The sequence below is a fragment of the Ursus maritimus genome, unplaced genomic scaffold, assembly GCF_017311325.1.
Source record: "Ursus maritimus isolate PB19 unplaced genomic scaffold, ASM1731132v1 scaffold_15, whole genome shotgun sequence".
In the NCBI taxonomy this organism is placed as follows: Eukaryota; Metazoa; Chordata; class Mammalia; order Carnivora; family Ursidae; genus Ursus; species Ursus maritimus.
The window spans coordinates 1,018,613-1,037,834 of NW_024423897.1; the positions used below are offsets into that span (position 1 = coordinate 1,018,613).

Genomic DNA, 19,222 nt, shown 5'->3' on the forward strand with positions numbered 1-19,222 from the left:
GGCAGCAGGAAACAAAGTGGAATAATAGGCAGCCAGGAGCAGAATCAAATTTTCCTAGAGATGGTGTTCTAGACACCTGTGCCAAAGCCACTGGGAAATTCCCACGCTCCCCAGGTGCTGTGTGTGAGATTCCTTACTCTGTCCCTTGGTGTTTACCCCAACCACTGAGGGCTGCATAGAGCAGAAGACATGTCACTGCTACCCAAGAGAGTGGCCATTAGATTTTAGGTAAGCAAGAGAAAAAACCTTTGGAGACTGCAATTCTACCAAGTTATGTTTTATCTTGGTATGAACCCCTGGCCTCACAGCATGCTAGTTACTTCAGTAGGTTACAGTGCTACGAGTCTGCACCAGTCTAGCTGTAGAACACTTTGGAGTATTTGCCAGCTCATGCCGGCATCTGTTAATACATGGCCTGACCCATGTACCCATTACCATAAACTCAACCACAGAACGGATGTCCAGAGGTTTAAAAACCCTATTACTTCAACACAGCAATAGAGAGGATTAAAAACTGCCTCCAGCAGGTAGCTACATCAGAAACTAAATGTGCCTTCCAACAGTTTACACAGGCTGAGAGTTCTGTCTTGGCTCCCTTCAAGGTCTCTAGTTCTACCCTTAAACCACCACCACCACCACCACCACACTCCCACTGAGACAGGCAGGGAACTCTCATGGGGTTCTGCTGGTTCTACCATAGGTCCTGCTAGTCCTTTGGGAAAGCACCAAGCTTGGCAATTCAGGAAAGCTCAGGGCTGGGCAGGAAAAGCATTCACATGTCAGAAGAGGAATGAAGAGCCGCTATCCTTTGGTTCAGATCCCATAATAACCACCTGGTACAGATTCCAAGGGAAAGCTGCAGTCCTGTGTATAGTGAGTATACACGGAGTTCACACCGCATATATGGGTACATCTGTACAGACTTTTGGGGTAACGAACCCAGATTTCCTGTCAATACTCCGAGTGGGGCACATAGATGGCAAGAAACGACAGCAAGAGTTGGACCAAAAAGAACCACCTCTCTGGGAATGTGAGAGGGACAATGGCAGAAATAAGCACAAACCAGCCCAGGGCACCTTTATTACACTCTCGTGGGCTAAGGAGCCCAGGGCATGAACTCATGGGCTTAAGAATTGGCTCTTATCAAATAAAGTTAAGGAAAAAAAACACCTATGTCAGCCTCATTCCTTTGGTCATTACAATGCAACAGAAATCATTTAGAAGTTATTCATAAATTGTGGGAAGTTCAAGGAACATCTCTGTTCTGTGCCTTCTCTTCCCTCTCTTCTCCAGTGGGGGGAGAAGCAAGTCCTCAGGAGATGCTGCAGTAGCTGGCTGATGGAGGTTTTTTCACTTTTATTTTCCATAAGAGCAAGAATGAATAAGAACTAGTGGGAATGTCCCCTTCCCCAGTAGGGACAATGACTGGGTTGGAGGTGAAGAGTCTCCTTTCGTTGGAAGGTGCATGGTGCAGAGGCAGTAGGGAAGGGTGGGCTTGCCAGCGGGAACGTTCATTGCTGACCTCGCGCGCACACACAGGTGGTGACTCTTGTAGGCAGCATGGTTTCTGATCCTTCCGTAGGATGCAGCAGTCTTTTAAAAAAAATATTGTATTATAATAATAATAATATGAATTTCTCTCTCTTGTTTTGTTTTTGTTTTTCCATTTCTTTTAGGGATTAGGGTAGGAGGGGAGAGGAAGAAAAAATGTCATTCATCTGTTAGGTCCTGAACAAAGAGAACTTCTGTGTGGCTGAGTCCGGCCTCCTGCAGCGTGGGGGGGTTGGGCCACTCCTCTGAAGGGATGCAGGGTAGCACCCGCCGGGGAAAGTTGGCTTCAATCTGAAACTTTTCTGGGCTTTCTTTCAAGGAAAATAAGAAGTCGTGGATTACCTGCAGATCATATAGAAAAAGGGCGGTAAGAGAAAGACAAAGACAGACAACAACTATGAATCAAATATCCCCCCAACCAGCTCTCTCCAGGATGACTCTGAATATGAAGTCATTGCATGACACTGGAATGCTATTGTGAGGTCCTTCCATTTCACAGAGCAAATACGTAGGGCAGCTCTTTAAAGAGATTACACAGTCCAATGCTAGTTCTACTTCTGAAGTGATTCATCTGTTTTTTCCTTGACAACCTGATATAGAGCTAAAAATTTATTTAGAAATAATCAGAGAGTTACACAACAGTGCGAAGTACAGAACATAGAATTTCTTTGAACCATTTGAGAATAAGCTGCCAACCTGATGTCCCATCACCCCCAAAATACTTGTGTATGTCTTATAAACAGGATGGTCTCCTATATAACCATAATATAGCCCTCAAACTACAGGAAATTTAACTGGCACATTAATGCTGTAACATTAACAATATATATTAAATTATTATTAAAGTTTTCGGGTTTTGCTAGTTGCCTTTTATAGCAAAAGCATCCAGTTTAGGATTATGTGTTCCATTTCACTGACCCATCTTCTAAGTCTCCTCCTTTAGTCTGGAACAAATCCTTACTCTTTCATGGACTTTCACGACCTTGACACTTCTAAAGATTACTGGTTATTTTGCAGAATTTCTTTCAATTTGTTTGCCTAATGTATACTCACGATTAGATTCCAGGTATGTTCTTTGGCAGTAATGTTATAGAAATAATGCTGCATTCTACTAAATGCATCCTATCCATTCCAATTTGCCCAGTACCTATAATGCACCCTTTGATCCCTTCGTTAAGGTGATGACTGCCAGGCCTCTCCACTGTGGCAGCCATTCCTTTCTCCTTTGTAATTAAAGAGATCTTGTGGGGAGGTACTTTGAAACTACAGAGATATCTATTCCTCAAACTTTCAAGTTATTTACTTATATTAACTTAGAGTCATGATTCCCTATTTTATTCAGCAGGGTATAATATAATATTTATTTCAATATTCAAATGTTCCAGATGGACTCAGAAGAGCCCTTCCAAGATGGCTTCTGTGTCTTTGTGGCAAGTCTCCATCATTTTTTGAATAATTCCTTGCTTTCTGGCACAAGGTATTCCAGGCTGATCTTGTGTTTTCCTGCCCCAGATCTGGAATCAGCCATTTCTCCAAGGAGCCCTGGTTCTTCCTAATGGACAATGGTATTTAAAAGCCATGATCTAGGTGCTAGGTATGTTCGTTGCTATTGGGGTGTTGCTGCTCCCAAGCACCCTCTGTGGAAAAAAACTAGAGAATATGTGTATATACATACACACATCTATGTCTATATTTCTATGTATGTACAGACACAGAAAACCACGAGTTCGTTTCCCCCTCCTCTTCCAGTTCTCAGGCTCTCACTTTGTGCACTGGACAGTCCCCACATGTGGACACTCTCCTTAATTTGGTCAAGATCTGACATTCTTGGGGCGTCTGGGTGGCTCAGTCATAAGCGTCTGCCTTCGGCTCAGGTCATGATCCCAGTGGGGTCCCTGCTCAGTGGGAAGCTCACTTCCCCCTCTCCCACTCCCCCTGCTGGTGTTCCCTCTCTCGTTGTCTCTGTGTCCAATAAATAAATAAAATCTTAAAAAAAAAAAAAGTCTGACATTCTTCATGTGGAGCTCTCCTCTATGAGAATGCCCTGCTCTGGCTCTGATAAAATAAAGGTAAATTCTTAATGAGAAGTAAGGTGACATTAAGAAAACTCACATTGCTAACACTTAAAATGTGAGGTATCTATGGAATAGTCCACCTTTATCACTCCCTGTCTCGTGATGCCACATATTAAGAACTGGCCCACTGGACACACTCTACGGCCCTCTTCGTCTAGCATGCTACTTCTACCAAAGAGTCTAAAGGATGTGTTGTGAAGGGCACTGCTAACCTCCTTTAGCTCAATCCCAAAGACCAGGAACACAACACTCAAGTTACCCTTACTGTTTTGAGGGAATCTATTTTCTTTTTGTTCTACCTCTCAGAAGTTTAGTCCCCTTTGTGCGAAGCAGTCCTTTCCTCATTTGTCTTAAACTTACCTCTTTAGAGCTTTTAAGAGGCCACATATGACTCCAGAATTTAAGGAGTAAATCTATGCTCCTCTTCCCTAAATCCATTCATGATTTTATAAATTTGCATATTTTAATCTATCAACCTCAATCATTTTACAGTTCCTGTTTCTCTGTGCAATTTCCATTAACATTTACTTTTCTTTTCTTATATTGAGATGCATCAATTAGACTTGCAGCAAGTATTACTAGTATGAACCCAACATAGGCTTTAAACAGTATTTTGTTTCCTTTTTAATCTTGCTTGAAAATACTCAACCCTGGTATAAAATTGGCATTTTCTGTTTACCACTGACAATGCACATCACCTCCAGAGGTCGCTTTTGGTTCCTAACAGAAAAATGAGTCCTGGGCTGAGTATAATTTGGATTCGCTCTAATATGCATTCATTTAACAGAAAGTCAGCTGCCACTTTTCTGCCCACCCATGAGACCTGGAGATTTTTCTACAGTTTATTCTTTTTTATCTTAGCATTTTACTACGATCAAGAGCTGAGCTTTGTGCAAACAGTATTTCACTGCACATTCACTCTTTGAGATTATTTATGAAGAGGGGATCTCACAGGAAGATGACACAAAGTCTGATAGAGCATGAAAAACTATAAAAACTATAAATCTTTATGTTATAAACTCCATAAATGTTAAATTAAAAGCCCACACCATCACCACACTTCTCCTTTATACTTGTTTCCCATCTCTGAGCCTTGTACCCACTTATGACCAAGTATTTCTCTCAGTCTGAGGTTTGTTTTTAAAAACTGAGAACCTATTTAAGAGTCTTCACGGATTGGGGGGGGGGGCTGGGTGGCTCAGTTGGTTAAGTATCTGCCTTTGGCTCAGGTCATGATCTAGGGTCCTGGAATCAAGTCCCACATTGGGCTCCCAGCTCAGCAGGGAGTCTGCTTATCTCTCTCCCTCTGCGCCCCCTCAATCCCGCTTGCGCTCTCTCTCTAATGAAAAAACAAAATCTTAAAAACAAACAAAAAAAGTCTTTCAGGATAAAACAGTTAACAAATGGGTTGGGTCCCCTTTGGCCAGAGCCTGTTCTATTCCACAATTTTAATAGATTTTCTTCTGAAACTCTCAAGAGAGTTAATGTTTGTTAGGTTTTTCACATACACAATTAAGTTTGGGGAGTAGAAGCTCCATAAAGCTCAGGTGTACTATGATGTGAAACTGTTAGTGAACATGGTTGCAAGCTAAAATCCAATGCAAACTCGAGCAGTTAGGAAACACACCAGGGGGAAGGGAATGAACATTTAGTAACCACCTACTACTACATGGTATGTACTATGTGAGGCTCATTCATGTTATCACAATTTAAGAATTCAAAGTTAGGGATGTGAGCACTTCCCTCAACAGAAATAAATGCATAAACGCAAGATGAACAAATAAAATGAGAAAGCTACTCACTTTTCTCTCGCCAGGATGCCTCACTTTTTTACTTTGGATTAACTCTTGGGTCTTACATTCCCCACTGGCCATAAGCTCCATGAACTCCAGAAACATGTCTCACCCATCTGTATAACCCCTAGAGTGCCTAGCACAGTGCCTGAAATATCTTCAGTTTAAAGTTTAAGGGAAGACTGTATTTCCATTTAACTGATGAGGTATCTGAGGCCCTGTAAAAGATTCTGCAACTTATCCAAAGTTCTTTAACAGAAGTAATAAATGTGCTACCTGGCCTCACTTGACCACAGTGCACCCTCATTTCTATTATGCAGTTTACTCTTGACTATTTCGAGTGATCAGGGAAATGGCAGCATCTACTACAATGGTAAATTTGGAAAGACAACATACCAACTATCAATATAAAGAGAAATTTCCTTTTGGTTATAAATACCAAAAAACAACAGTTAAGCATTTGAGTGCGTACTAGGAGCCAGCACAATGTTGAGCCCTTACATATGAACTTAATCCTAACAACAATCCTATTAGAAAGTACCTATTATCATACCCATTTTACAGATGAAGAAACTGAGTCAACAACGTACACTGACCAAGAAAACACATCTATTCATCTTAGAATGAAAAATCTGATCCTTTTTTTAAAGATTTTATTTATTTATTTGAGAGAGAGGCAGAGAGCACATGCATGAGTGGGAGAGGGGCAAGGGGAGAGGGAGCAGCAGACTCCCCGGTGAGCAAGGGGCCCAACACAGGGCCCCGGATTCCAGGACTCGGGGAACATGACCAGAGCTGAAGGCACAGGCTTAACCAACTGAGCCACCCAGGCGCCCCATCATTCTGTGAGACTTTAACAGATGCTGCTTTTAACTATTTACTTCTAGATACCAAATATACAAGGTAGCCAGCCCCACAAAATGGGGCTTCTTACAGGCTAAATGGATAGAAAGGGAGAGTGACAACTGCATGCAAACTGTACAAGCATTTATATTCAGATGTGTAATTTAGGTGCTTTCAGGTCAGTGGAGACAGAGTTTTCTGTGGAGACAGAGCAAGGGGGGTTCTGGTGGGATTCTGAAGCTAATGTAAGCTGAGCAGCATGGAAGAGCCTCCCACCTTAAATACCCAAGTCTTTCGTGGAGCTTCTTAGTAAGGTTCACTTCAGAACTCCAACATGATGAAAGAAAACCTTAACAGCTCCCTTGAGTTGGCAGCTAGAAGGAACCTCATGTTTCACTGCATTCCTCTCTCTGTCCCACCCCTTCCTGCCCTGTTCATCAGAGCAACAGATACACCAATACCACTTTCAAGAGTCCTTAAAACTTCCAAATCTATAGCCCAGACCCTACATACACTTCACACAACTTAGGCAGTCCTTACTGTTAGAGACTGGGAAAAGTGGAATCGTCTCTCTACTCGAGAATCATTGGGTAATTTGAAAATGATCTTGACACTTTCAGGGTCATCAGGGGAAGGCTCCGGGGGCAGGCACTCCAACTTCCTTTCCTTTTCCTCTTGTAAATTCTGTACAGACACAAAGCAAAGTTGACGCTATGGCTCCAACAGGGCAACAGGAACACTATCACCATGTAGGTTTACTGTGCAGCCAGAAGAAATATGAATGACTACTACTGTAAGAAAAACTTCTTGGCAAGAGTCAGAAACACCACAATTCAAAGTGCTAATGCATCACATATATTATTTATTAACTATGTTAGGGTATTTACCTGTCGGAAAAAAAGGGAATAGCTTAAAGACACTGGCTATAATCAAGTAGCAATACATGACGAAAGATCGTGAATGAAATGCCAAATTAGCTAACACTGGCTGGTGCTAAGAAAGAAAAACTATTGCTGTGAATTTTGAACCGCTTGTTATCCATTTACACTTGCTTTTCATGGAACAGAGTTGTTTTACCTGACTTTTGCTCACTGATGTATCTGTTGTTAAACATTATTTAAAAATTTTTTTAAAAAATACTTTTTGTGAAAATGTAGTAAATATAAAAATGGCAAGGAGGGGGCAGCTGGCTGGCTCAGTCAGTAGGGCATGGAACTCTTGATCACAAGTTCAAGCCCCACACTGGACACAGAACTTATTTTTTAAAAAATGGCAAGGAATTAAAACACCCACAAATCCCATCATCTTCAAGTTTTCTTCCTTTCACACTTAAGATCAGTTTGGGAATCACAAGGAGTAAAGACAGGTTCATTACCCGCCGACGTCTCTCCTCTGCCAACTTTTGCTGTTGCACTTCTTCCTCCTTCCGCCGCTTCCGCTCCCGCTCCTCCCGTTTCTTCCTTTCTTTCTCCTGGTCAGCCCTGAGAGAGGCCAGATAGGCCTCATCCTGCTGTTGTCTCAACACCTGGGTCTGGTTTCGTTCTTCCCTGTGGCCAGATCAAAAAGCAGAGAAGGCAAAGAAAAATCTCTTTTTTCTCACACTGAAACTTCTGGGGAGGTAAAAAGGTTGACGATCTTGACAGATGAGTATTTCACACTACCATAAAGGATTCCAAAGCAGAGCATGGCAGAATTGGAATGAGCAATCTCTTTTCCCAGTTTAATTTGGCAGAAAAAGAAAGGGCAAGCTCTTCCTTTCCCTTTTAACTTCACAGATAAAACCACCCTTTTCCCAATTCTAACAAAAGTAACAATATTATTGCCTAAAAGCAATCATCAAGATCATGTTTTACAGTTAAATAACCTTTTGGGTTATTGCGTTTTTGTATATATTACTTTTATAAAACGAAAAACCACACAGATGCATCTTAGAAGATTCAGAAAATGGAGAAATACCTTGTTCAGAATTCTACTAACCAAAGAGAAAATACTGTAACATTCTAGTGTACTTCCTATTTTCTCTCCAAAAAAAGTGTGTGTGTATACATAGGAGTGAATGAGAGAGAGTAGGTGTCTATAAAATAAAATACACCAGAATATTAAAAGTTGTGGTAGGACTGTGGGTGTCTTTAAATTTCTTTTTTGTGCTTTTCTGTGTTTTCCACATTTTCTACAATTAATGTACGCTATTTATGTAATGGGGGGAAGAGCGCTAACAATTCCACATTTTTTACATTTAAGCTCCATACACGGTTCAGGTGTTCTAAATGACATGATGTATATATTCTTGAGCACAGAGTCTTATCCTTATTTTAATTCACATTTACAAGAACAGATGACCGGATGGGAGAATTATTTCAGTCAAAGTACATAAATATTTTAACACTAAATGGTTTTCAAAGTTGAAAAGTTGTCTGTTTCTAAGACAGAGAATAAGTCAGAATCTGTGAAGCTCTGGGTCAGCCACCCAAATTTGTAGCTGGTCTCTCTCTGTTCCAGAGAGGAACTCCCCTGTACCTTTCAAGGCGTTCTGACACCAGGTAAGTCTGGTTTGCATCCATGATAAATGTCAGCTGGTTAATGAGGTCATCGGGTTGAATGAGGCCTTCTAGCCGTCCCACCACAGTCATTCTCCGATCCTTCAGCATAATCATGGCCAGGAATGGGTAGGTATTCTCTCGTAAAGCCTGTGAGACTGACAGAAAGACGAGCCGACAGGTCAAGGGCAGCCCTTTGTATGAACCAGATCAACTCTCAGACTTTCCATAATGAGCAAGAGAGAAAGGTTTTAATCCAACTTGGGAAAGAAAGGAGATCTCACTTATTCTCTGAGTACCTTCTTTTCCTCCTAGTTTCTTAATCTTTGCTGCTGTTGTTTTATTTTTGTGTCTCTATTCCCAGGTAATTTGATTAGAATAGGACAGGCTTTTCTGGTGGGGGTGGCTGTCGTTAACATGCTAGGGAAGACTGCAGAGGTCAAGGACATTGTCTTTTTGATAAGAAAGGATCTATAAAGAATCTGACTACTGCTGAGCATGATTTTTCCCTATGTCGGGTATCAAGCCTAAAGGAAATAAGGCTCCAAGTCTCAGCCTTATATCACTGGTGATGAGCTCCACAACTGCCTTCTGCCTTTTCTTCCTCTTATTCAATCCCTTCCTTACCCCCTTTCCTATGTCTCCCCCACCTCACACTCATACAAAAGAGCTAGTTTTTCTGTTCTAAAGGAGTTTTAGAAAGTTGGTTTTCCAAATAGCCAAGGTTTTACCATAACGGAGTTTCACTTATGTTTTCCTCATGGTTTGAAAAAAGAGATTTTATAAGCTTCTATAAAAAATATCCTTAGTCTCTATCCACTACCCTCCATCCCCAAAGCCATATTACAACAGCAAAACGCATGCTGTCCAAGCTTATCATATGCTTAAAAAACAATTAGGATTAAAGATTCAGATTTTAAGATGTAGGCAAAACATCCTGATTCTAAGATCTAGCACAGTGCCTAGTATGCTAGTATAGACGCAAGCTGCCGAACAGAAGTAGCCGCAAAGTAACTACATTTTTCTTTACTGGATACCTTTATATGTTATACTGACTTCTAAAAATACTTATCTCCAGTGAAGAGTTATTGTCAGCAGAGATCTGAACTTTCTGAATCCCTATCAGCACTCAAGGTACTCAAACAACTAACTCACTGTGCAAGAAGCTCTGTTAAAATTGCTGATGATAAGAGTAAACTCCTCAGTAAAAAGCCCTTTATATTAAAAGCAAGTTCCTGGGCAGGACTGGGTGTTTTAAAAATAAAACAGGCCCTACCAATGGTTACCTGTAAAGAATGGGCTAGAGTCTAACAGACCCGAGCTTGCTAACTGTACGATTTGGGGCCAGTCTCTTAAACTCTCTGAGCATCGTCCCTTAAACCATGAAATGGAGATAATACAACCCCCATCTCAGGACTACTGAGAGGATTAAATAAGATAATGTATAAATAATAACTAGCACTATGTCTAACACGGAATAATCACACAATAAATGGCATGTTTTCCCAGATTATTCCAAAGATATCTCACCAATCTCAATGAGGAAAAAGAAATACAACTTACCCCTGTATCCCTCAGGTTTATTTGTGGAACATGCCCAGAAAAGCATCCTAGTGTTTATTAGGGAAATAACTTCAGGTGCACAGAGCGTGTTGCTGTGGAGAGGGATGAAAAGGACATGAGAAGAACTTGCCTACTACAAAATATCAGCAGATTAAAAAAAATTACACAAATAAACAAACGATCAACCCACTTACCGACAGAACTCATCAGAGTCCTGGTGATCGTCTCCATGAAGGTAAACCAGAAGGAAGCGAAGCTCTCGCTTGGCGTCATTAAGTGCCTGTGAGAAACAGAAGACCACTGATTATGATGATGACTGTGCCTTTAGCTTTTAATTAGGCTAAAAGAACAAAAGGAGAAACGAGGAAAAAAAGGTGAACAAGAAATCAGATTCTGGGCTCCTACCTTGACACCCCTGGCATTTTTCTCCCTACAAAAAGTCCACGCTAACAAGCTTTAATGAAAAGGTTTTAGCGTTGTTAGGATTTAAACTGTATTAGGCACATGACAGTAGACAGGCTGACAAAGAAAGGTCCCCAACAAATCACAGAAAAGTCAGTTGTTTCCACAGTCTAAAGGAAGATAAAAATAGGAGAATCTGACCATGTGAAAGGGGAGGTGAGAATTTTGCCACTTTACAGCTACAACATCTTTGTCCATAAAAAATACTGCAAAGATGAGCCTGATCCCAGGCCACACACCAAGCAGGGACGAGAGACTGCGGGACCCAAATGCATTCTAAAGAGCATAGGGTTTAAACGATCTTCAAAGACAAGGCCAGTGCCCAAGATTCCTACGTATGCTTTTGCATAATCCTGAGCACATTACAACTCAATTAAGATTTCCTGAATGACCAATGGCAGTCTAACCTCAGGATCACAGCAATGAGGGTACATGAGAGGTACCCATCTCATTCACATCTGTATCTCTAGCATTGAGCACACCATCTGGCATATATAGTGGGTGCTTAATGCTTGTTGAGTAGGGTGGCAGCAGGGCCACTGAGGAGACCAACTATGAGAAAAAGGCGATATAGGAGAACCAAAGCAGGAAGCAAGAATAAGCATTTTTCTTTTTTACCAGATTCAGGAATACTGGAAGGCTGAAACAGAACCATCCTTTGGACTATGTTCACAATGTTTTTTTCTACATTTTTCTCTGGCAAACTAGAGATATGCCTAACACCCACGAACTCTTAATTTTCACCCCTGAGAGGTAACGGTTCAAAAGCCTGTGTGGCTTGGGTTGAATGAGATGTGCTGCCTTGAGTCTATGGTCTATGCCCTTACTCAATTCTGTGAGGGATCAAAGACGACTTGGGCTTTGCCTTCAAGGGGATTATTGTCTGATAATAGGAGATAAAACACGAACATAATCAATCATAATATAAGGATGAATGTGAAACTGCTTTAAGTTTTCAAAAAAAGCTATGAAAGCACAAAAGAAAAGACTACTATTTTAGACTGCAAGGTAGGCCAGGTAGGACACATCAATCAAAAAGGGTAACGGAAGGGAGTGATATGACCTAGCTGAAGGATGTGCAAGTTTCCATTTAGCAAAAATGCGAGGAAGGCATTCCAGGTGGAGGGAAAAGCAAAAGCAAAGGCACAGAGGTAAAAAAGTACAGAGTATGTTCAGGCAATGGTTTAGCTGGAACCTAGGGTATGGAGAAACAAGTTATACAGGAAAAACCTCAAAAGGAGGTTGGGATTAGATCAAGTAGGGCTGGCTTTCTTTTTCTGTAAGCAGTGAAGAGGTATTTAAGGTTCTTGAGTAAAAGAATGACATGATCAGTGCTGGGCTATGCTTCCCTTTGTGGATAGAACCATATCAATAAATTGGCATCTATATGGTTTGTGGCACTGACCTGGCTGTACGTTCCCTGGTAGAAGACAGGGTGTGCCCTCCCATATTTCTCTTCAAAAGAGTGCATAAATGAAACAATGTCCCCAACGGGGTCAGTGACCCGGCTGCGAGGGTCAGGCCGTATAAAACGAAGAGCAAACCTGGGGAGGAAGGAATAAATATCACATGAATCGGCTTACTGTAGTGCAAATGGAGTGGGCCAGTTTGTAAAGATTCCTACAACAGAGCCACAGGCATGGCAGCAAAAGGAGGTGAACGGTCTGTGAATGGACTATCAAACCTGAGAGTAGAGTCTGGCTCAAAAGCTGCAAAGCAGCAAGTGTTTTTCCATTGCCTGTTCAAGACAAATGTAAACTACTAGGATTATAAGTTCCAACACTGGCCTAAACAAATCATGAGTGCTTTTTGCAGAAAAATTCAGGACTAGAAAAACTGGGAAAGGAAGACACAGTCCAAAAAGATCATAGGTCAGGCTGTGCCCCCAGACTCTCTAGAAGGGCACTGTCTAATAAGGCAGCCACTAGACACATGTGGCTATCTAAATTTAAATTAACTAAATAAAATACAAAATAAAATTCAGTTCCTCAGTCTCTTTTGCCACATTAAGTACTCAATAGTCACATGTGGTTAGTGGCTTCCACACTGGACAATGAAGATACAGAATGTTTCCATTATCACAGAAAGTTCTATTGAATAGTATTATTCTAGAACAGAGCTCTGTCTCTTTCTGGTTGTCCTACTTGCCTCTCCCTCTCCTTTCTGTTGTCCTGGGATTTTGAATTTTTAGTGCATACTCCCAAGCTATTCAAATCATGGACAGGCTTCAAACCCAAACCTGCTGTCATGATTTACTTGCTTTTCAAGGGGGCAAGTAAAATTCTGCTTAATGATTTATGGTTAATAGCATCCATGAAGGAAGTTGTAAAACCGATCTAGAGTACACTGGTAAATCTGGAGACCTGGCAGCTACTGTCAAGTTAAGGATGATACCACACATCTGTTTCTAAAGAGCCTATCTTATCATATTTGTATAGCACCACGTATTTACCCTTTGGGTTTCCAAGAAGGCAATGGACAGAGTTTTGATAAGTCAATGTGCTACGTAACATTAAACAAGTTGTTTGGATGATACAGTTGCATTAAAATTAGTCACACATGCCATGCATACTTTTTTGCAAGGAAAGCAAACAATATTCACATACTTGAGGCATTTTCAGCACAGAAAAGGTAACTAAACTATGACACTTTCCTTACCAAATACTGAGCCAATTCCTTAGCCTCTCAAATTCCCCATGTGTATACAATTTCACTGAGAAATTCTCCTGAATAATCCAATCAAATTCACTGACACAAACATTCCAGAGGAAATTAAAAACAAATGTAAGAAGTTGTATATGTGGGGGAATGGTTAGAAATCTTTTAGAAGATTGATATTTTGATAACTTTCTCTGAAATTAAGTATTTAAGACTATCTTATTACTCTTTTAAGTTTTTAAGTTTTGATGAGCAAATGGATAAAGGCTGTAACTTCTTTCTTTCTAATTACAATATATTCCCATGGCCTAATTAATTCAGGACAATCAGCTTAAAAAAAAAAAGATCTCAATCCAGTCTTTGTTATGATTTTAATGGTTTATATGTGCTCATTTTTAAATAAAATAGGATGGAAAAAGCACCAATTGATTAACTGGTGACCAATAAGAACTTTGCTAAAGCATGGAAGTCATTAAGCAGGCAGACTCCTAAAACACCAAGGAGTCAAGGTAAAAGGTATTACCTGACCCTTGCACTTTTACATCTGCCGGGTCCTCACCTCCACAGCCTTTGCTAGTCTCTAGAGCAAGGTAAAGCTTCTCCATATACGGGGGGAAATATAGGTTGCCCTGTATGCAAGGCCCAGACCACATATTTTAGCTCCATCTGTTGGCCTGGATGCCCATAAAACATTTTAGTTCTCTATAAAGCCTAGATATGGGTTCATTTACTACTCAAGCTCTAAACCAGATGCCCCAAAACTGATATGCCAGAAATTTGGTCCCCTTTGACATTTTCTAGCCCTGGCCCCTCTTTCTCTTCCAGTGCTGAGCTCTCTGAATGGTACATGAAAGAAGCGAGAAGAAAAGTGAAAGTGTGAATCAAGGGGGTATACGTATGGAAGGGTGCCAGTGTCAGCAACCTATGGGTTGCCAGGACAGAGGAGAATGTATAGGAGTGTCTGAGAGGTAAACTGTTGTGGGAGGGGAGAAAAATGGGTAATCTCAGAGCAAGAAAGTTTGTAGGGATTATGAGTAGTCAGATGAAGTTAGATGGTTTAGGGTAAAAGTTGTAAGGAGTGTACTAGATAATGGTGGTTAGAAAGAAAAGGGTGTGAAGATTAATTAGGGAATGTAGAGGTGACAAACATGGTGGGAGGACGGAGGATAATGATAAATGTAGGTAGAATGACTCTGAGAACAAAGGCAAGACTACTTTACAGGGTTAATTTAAAACAGTTCCATTTCACATCATCTGCTATGTTTGATCAATTTTAAATACTGTCATACTATATTAAAAGATTGTTCAGGAAGAGTATTCAATGTGATAACAAATTGGCAGGTCAAAACTGACAGAGCATAAACCTTATTATTCTGGTCTATGTTTCAGCTCCAAAGTCCGCATTATTGGTACTGACGCATAAATACAAATGTACATACCTAAATATATCAAGTATTGTGTAATAGGTAAACCGGAATGGAAGCATTATCAAGTAATAACCCCATCCAAGCAGCCCCTGAAATTCCAAAAACAAAGTTAGACACCATTCTCTCAATCCCTAACACCCTGCAAAATGACTAGTTCAGATTTTCACTCCTTTTTTGTTCTTTCACATGATTCCTCCCTCCCTGTACAATAGGATTCCCTCTTCCTGGCTACATCATCCTACTTAAAGACCAACTGCATTTATCTCATTTCATCTAATACCATTATATTTTTCTCTTACCACATAATTTTTGTATTAAATCTGCTTCAACACTTTCTGCAGCTACTTATGCTAGTTGTCAAATTTAATTACAAGTATGCCTCCCTAAATCATAAATATTCATTCTTTCCTTTCCAGATTTACACATTAAAATATGGTATACAGAAGTAATAAGAAAGATAACCACCATTACTACCTTGGGACATTTGTATATAAATGATAAATAATTACATTAACCACAATTATAAATCTCCATATAGCTGTCAATCTTAGTAATAATACTAATTATTATTTTAGCAATGCTGATTATTGCTGCTGTTATTAACTAGAATATATAAGGGGCTCTATAGTTTACAAAGCATTTCTTCTATGTCATATTGTGTTAACCTGAGACCTTCCCTGTGTCTACGGCCAGGGGGCTCTGAAGCCCCATGTCTGACATTAGGGTCCCAGACAGAGTCAAGCCCAAAACAAACTGAGGAAATATTAGGCATATATAGAATTTCTGGAGTCATATAATTGCTCTAGGAATCTGTTTTCTTCTACTTCAGAATACCTCAAAACAACTAGTTAGAAACACCATCTTTAAAACATTCTCAAGTACTCCACAAAAAAAAGTATGATAATGGAGTAAATTCTAACTGCTGCAAGGTTAAAGAGAGTGCTTTCTTGGAATTCTAAGTCCAAGTATAAGAGGTTGAGTGTAACTCCAAGAATAAGAAAGAGAAACTCCAAAAAATCCTCTGGAGGGGCGCCTGGGTGGTTCAGTTGGTTAAGCATCTGCCTCCGGCTCAGGTCATCCTGGGGTCCTGGGATCGAGCCCCATGTCGGGTTCCTTGCTCAGGAAAAAGCTTGCTTCTCCCTCTCCTTCTGACTGCAGCAATCCCTGCTTGTGTTCTCTCTCTCTCTCTATGTCAAATAAATAAATAAAAATCTTAAAAAAAAAAACAAAAAACCTCCTCTGGAGTTCATTATTAGTATACGTATCTGACTTTCGTAATCAGACTATAAGAGCAATGTGAAGGGGGAGGGCTGGCTCTTTATTCATATCTGGATCACCAACACCAAAATACCAGGTACAATGGAGCACTCTTAAATGTCTGTTGAATTTAAAGGAACCACCATCCCCTCCCTGATACTAGCCCTTGTTCAAGACGAATATCAAAGATACGGCCAAGGTCTCCATAAAGATTCCAAGTAACTTCCCCAGAAGTAGCTTAAAATTAAATAAAACGAAGCAACAAAGAACCAAGTAAACATTCTAACTTAAAAGTGAAAGTGAAAGACCTAGGGCTGCCTGGCTCAGGTTAGAACATGTAACTCTTGATGTCACGGTAGAGTTTGAGCTCCGTGCTGGGTGCAGAGACCACTTAAAAAAATAAAAACTTGAAAAAAAAAAGTGAAAGATCTACTGAACACGCAGCAAACATTTCTAGACATGTAAATAAAACTGTGTACTCAAAAACAAGGTACATACAACTCTTCAAATAACCAGCAAAAAAAAAAAGATAGTTACTGTTATCAATTCACTGAGGAATCAAGGGAAAATGATAAACCTAATAAATCTATCAAGGAGTCAGATCTAGCTAACAGGTTCACATTCTGAATATTTCCTTTACTCCTGTCATACAAAAATCAATACAACCTAGTGAATGGACTTGTAAAATAAATAAGGGAGAAATTCCAGCTACAAAATAACTTGCCCTTGGTTGCGGTCTTGAGACAACATAACTGTAGATCCTGTGGTCAGCTGTATTAACTTGCAGGGGTCGGGATGGAGGTGGGTTGAAAACACTTGGTACACCTTCTTGCTCATTTAATCGGTCCTGTACAGCAGCCTAAGAAGGAAAAAAAGAGCAGTAAGAGTTTCAGTGATACTCAAATCAACCCAAAAGAAAAGATGAGGCAACCATTGGTTAGTGTTTCAAAAAGGATCACCTGATGAGTATATCTTTATAGACCTTTAACTGGCTATGCTGGGAGGCAATGTGTGGTGATGGCTCCAGAATTCACAAGAGTCCAAGAAACTTGCCTGGAAGCTCCATTTATGCATCAAACACAACTGCTGTTATTCACATGCTATGTGTTATTAAGGGTGGCTGGGATCCAAGGTACTTCACTGTAGGAAGGAAAGCCATCCACAGAGAATACAATGTAGAAAGTGCTCCCAGAGCTGTGCAATGCAGCAGTCATGACAAGGAGTGTTTGATGGAGGGCTTGGCTTTGAAACAGAGAAACTTAGGTCTGAATCTTAGCTCTACCACTCAGAATAGTTGCTTGGCTTATGAGCCTCAGTTTCCTCATGTGCAAAATGAAGGAATAGTATTCTCGGGGTTAATTTGAAAATTTAATGAGATGTCCATATGTAAAGATCCCAGTATAATTCCTGATAGATTATTCAACAAAAACCCTTATTTTTTTTTTTTTTAAAGATTTTATTTATTTATTTGACAGAGATAGAGACAGCCAGCGAGAGAGGGAACACAAGCAGGGGGAGCGGGAGAGGAAGAAGCAGGCTCATAGCTGAAGAGCCTGATGTGGGGCTCGATCCCATAACGCCAGGATCACGCCCTGAGCCGAAGGCAGACGCTTAACCGCTGTGCCACCCAGGCGCCCCTTATTTTCTTTTTTTTAATAAAGATTATTTATTTGAGAAAGAGCAAGTGCACACGAATGAGGGGAGGGATAGAAGGAGAGAATCTTAAGCAGACTCTCCACTGAGTGGGGAGCCCCGCACAATCTCATAACCCCAAGATCATGACCTGAGCCAAAACCAAGAGTTGGATGCTTAGCCGACTGAGCCACCAAGGGCATCCCCAAGAACCTTACTCTTAACTCTACCCCAGAAAATGGATATTTGTCAGTGTAGTAAAAAATTTGGCCCTACCCAAAGAGAGATCTGGTTTTTGGCTTTTGATTCTCCGAGATAATCTGTAACTGATAGGAGTGTCTTTGTTACCAGATTTTAGGATGAGAATGGCCATCCCAGAAAGACCAACCATATGGTTTAGGGTGGGGACTTTGTATAATGAGTATCAGCTGACCTGGAGACTGAGCTCAATAGCAGGCAACCAATTAATTCAATCACGACCATGTAATGAAGACTCAATGAAAACTCTGTACCCTGAAGCAGAGATGAGCTTCCCTGGTTGGCAATACTTCATGCATAATGTCACAAATCTTCCACAAAAGAGGAATATGGAAGCTTTGTGTTTAGAACTCAAGATTCTGCCCTATATGACTCTTCCTTTAGCTGATTTTCATCTATATCCTTTCCCTGTAATAAACTGTAACCCAAGTATACTAGCTTTTAGAGAATTCTCCTAGAAAATTCTCAAACCTGAGGGTGGTTTTGGGAAATTCCTGAACCTGCAGTTACTGTCAGAAGTGAAGGTGGTCTTTTAAGAACTTGTGTGCTAACCATGACAGCTGATTTAAACTTTGCAGTATGGCAAACTCCTTCACAGGTAGTTCTCTAAGTTTTCATATTTTTTAGTATTAAGGCACAATTTGATGTAGAAAGAGCAGTCTTCCAACAAATGATGCTGAGACAACTGGATACTGACGTGGAATGAACTTGAACTCCTAAATCACATTATATACAAAAATTAACTCAAAATACATCAAAGAGCTAAATGTAAGAGCTGAAATTACAAAATTCGTAAAAGAAGACAAAAATGAAAATCTTCATGACTTTGTATCAGGCAACTCTTCCATAGATATGACACTAAAAGCAACAACAACAACAAAAAATTAGACAAACTGGACTTTCATCAAAAATGAAACCTTTTGTGCATCAAAGGGACACTACCAAGAGAATCAAAAGAAAACCCACGGAATAGAAGAAAAGATTTACACATATCTGTAAGAGTGTGGTGTCTAGAAAATATTAAAAACCCTTACAACTCATCATCAAAAAGATAATAACCCAATTTAAATATGGGCAAAGGACTTAAATAGACATTTCTCCAAAGATGATATACAAATAACCAACAAACACATAAAATCATGCTCTATATAATTAGCCATCAGAAA

General features: G+C 40.2%; 1 protein-coding gene across 3 annotated transcripts in view; it reads right to left on the reverse strand.

Annotated features, from left to right (window-relative positions):
• Positions 1-1,052: 1,052 nt before the first annotated feature.
• Positions 1,053-19,222, reverse strand: part of FAF2 (Fas associated factor family member 2) — a 64,825-nt gene continuing 46,655 nt past the window's right edge. For 2 of the 3 annotated variants that reach the window (XM_008692343.2, XM_008692344.2), the window contains exons 3-11: positions 16,891-17,025; positions 14,922-14,998; positions 12,230-12,368; positions 10,557-10,642; positions 10,363-10,454; positions 8,780-8,957; positions 7,638-7,809; positions 6,803-6,946; positions 1,053-1,893 (exon numbers count right to left, since the gene is read on the reverse strand). In XM_008692343.2, coding sequence (XP_008690565.1) covers positions 1,711-1,893; positions 6,803-6,946; positions 7,638-7,809; positions 8,780-8,957; positions 10,363-10,454; positions 10,557-10,642; positions 12,230-12,368; positions 14,922-14,998; positions 16,891-17,025 — 1,206 coding nt within the window. In that variant the 3' untranslated portion in view covers positions 1,053-1,710. The remainder of the gene's footprint in view (positions 1,894-6,802; positions 6,947-7,637; positions 7,810-8,779; positions 8,958-10,362; positions 10,455-10,556; positions 10,643-12,229; positions 12,369-14,921; positions 14,999-16,890; positions 17,026-19,222) is intronic. The other variant, XM_040630268.1, reaches the window with a different exon arrangement.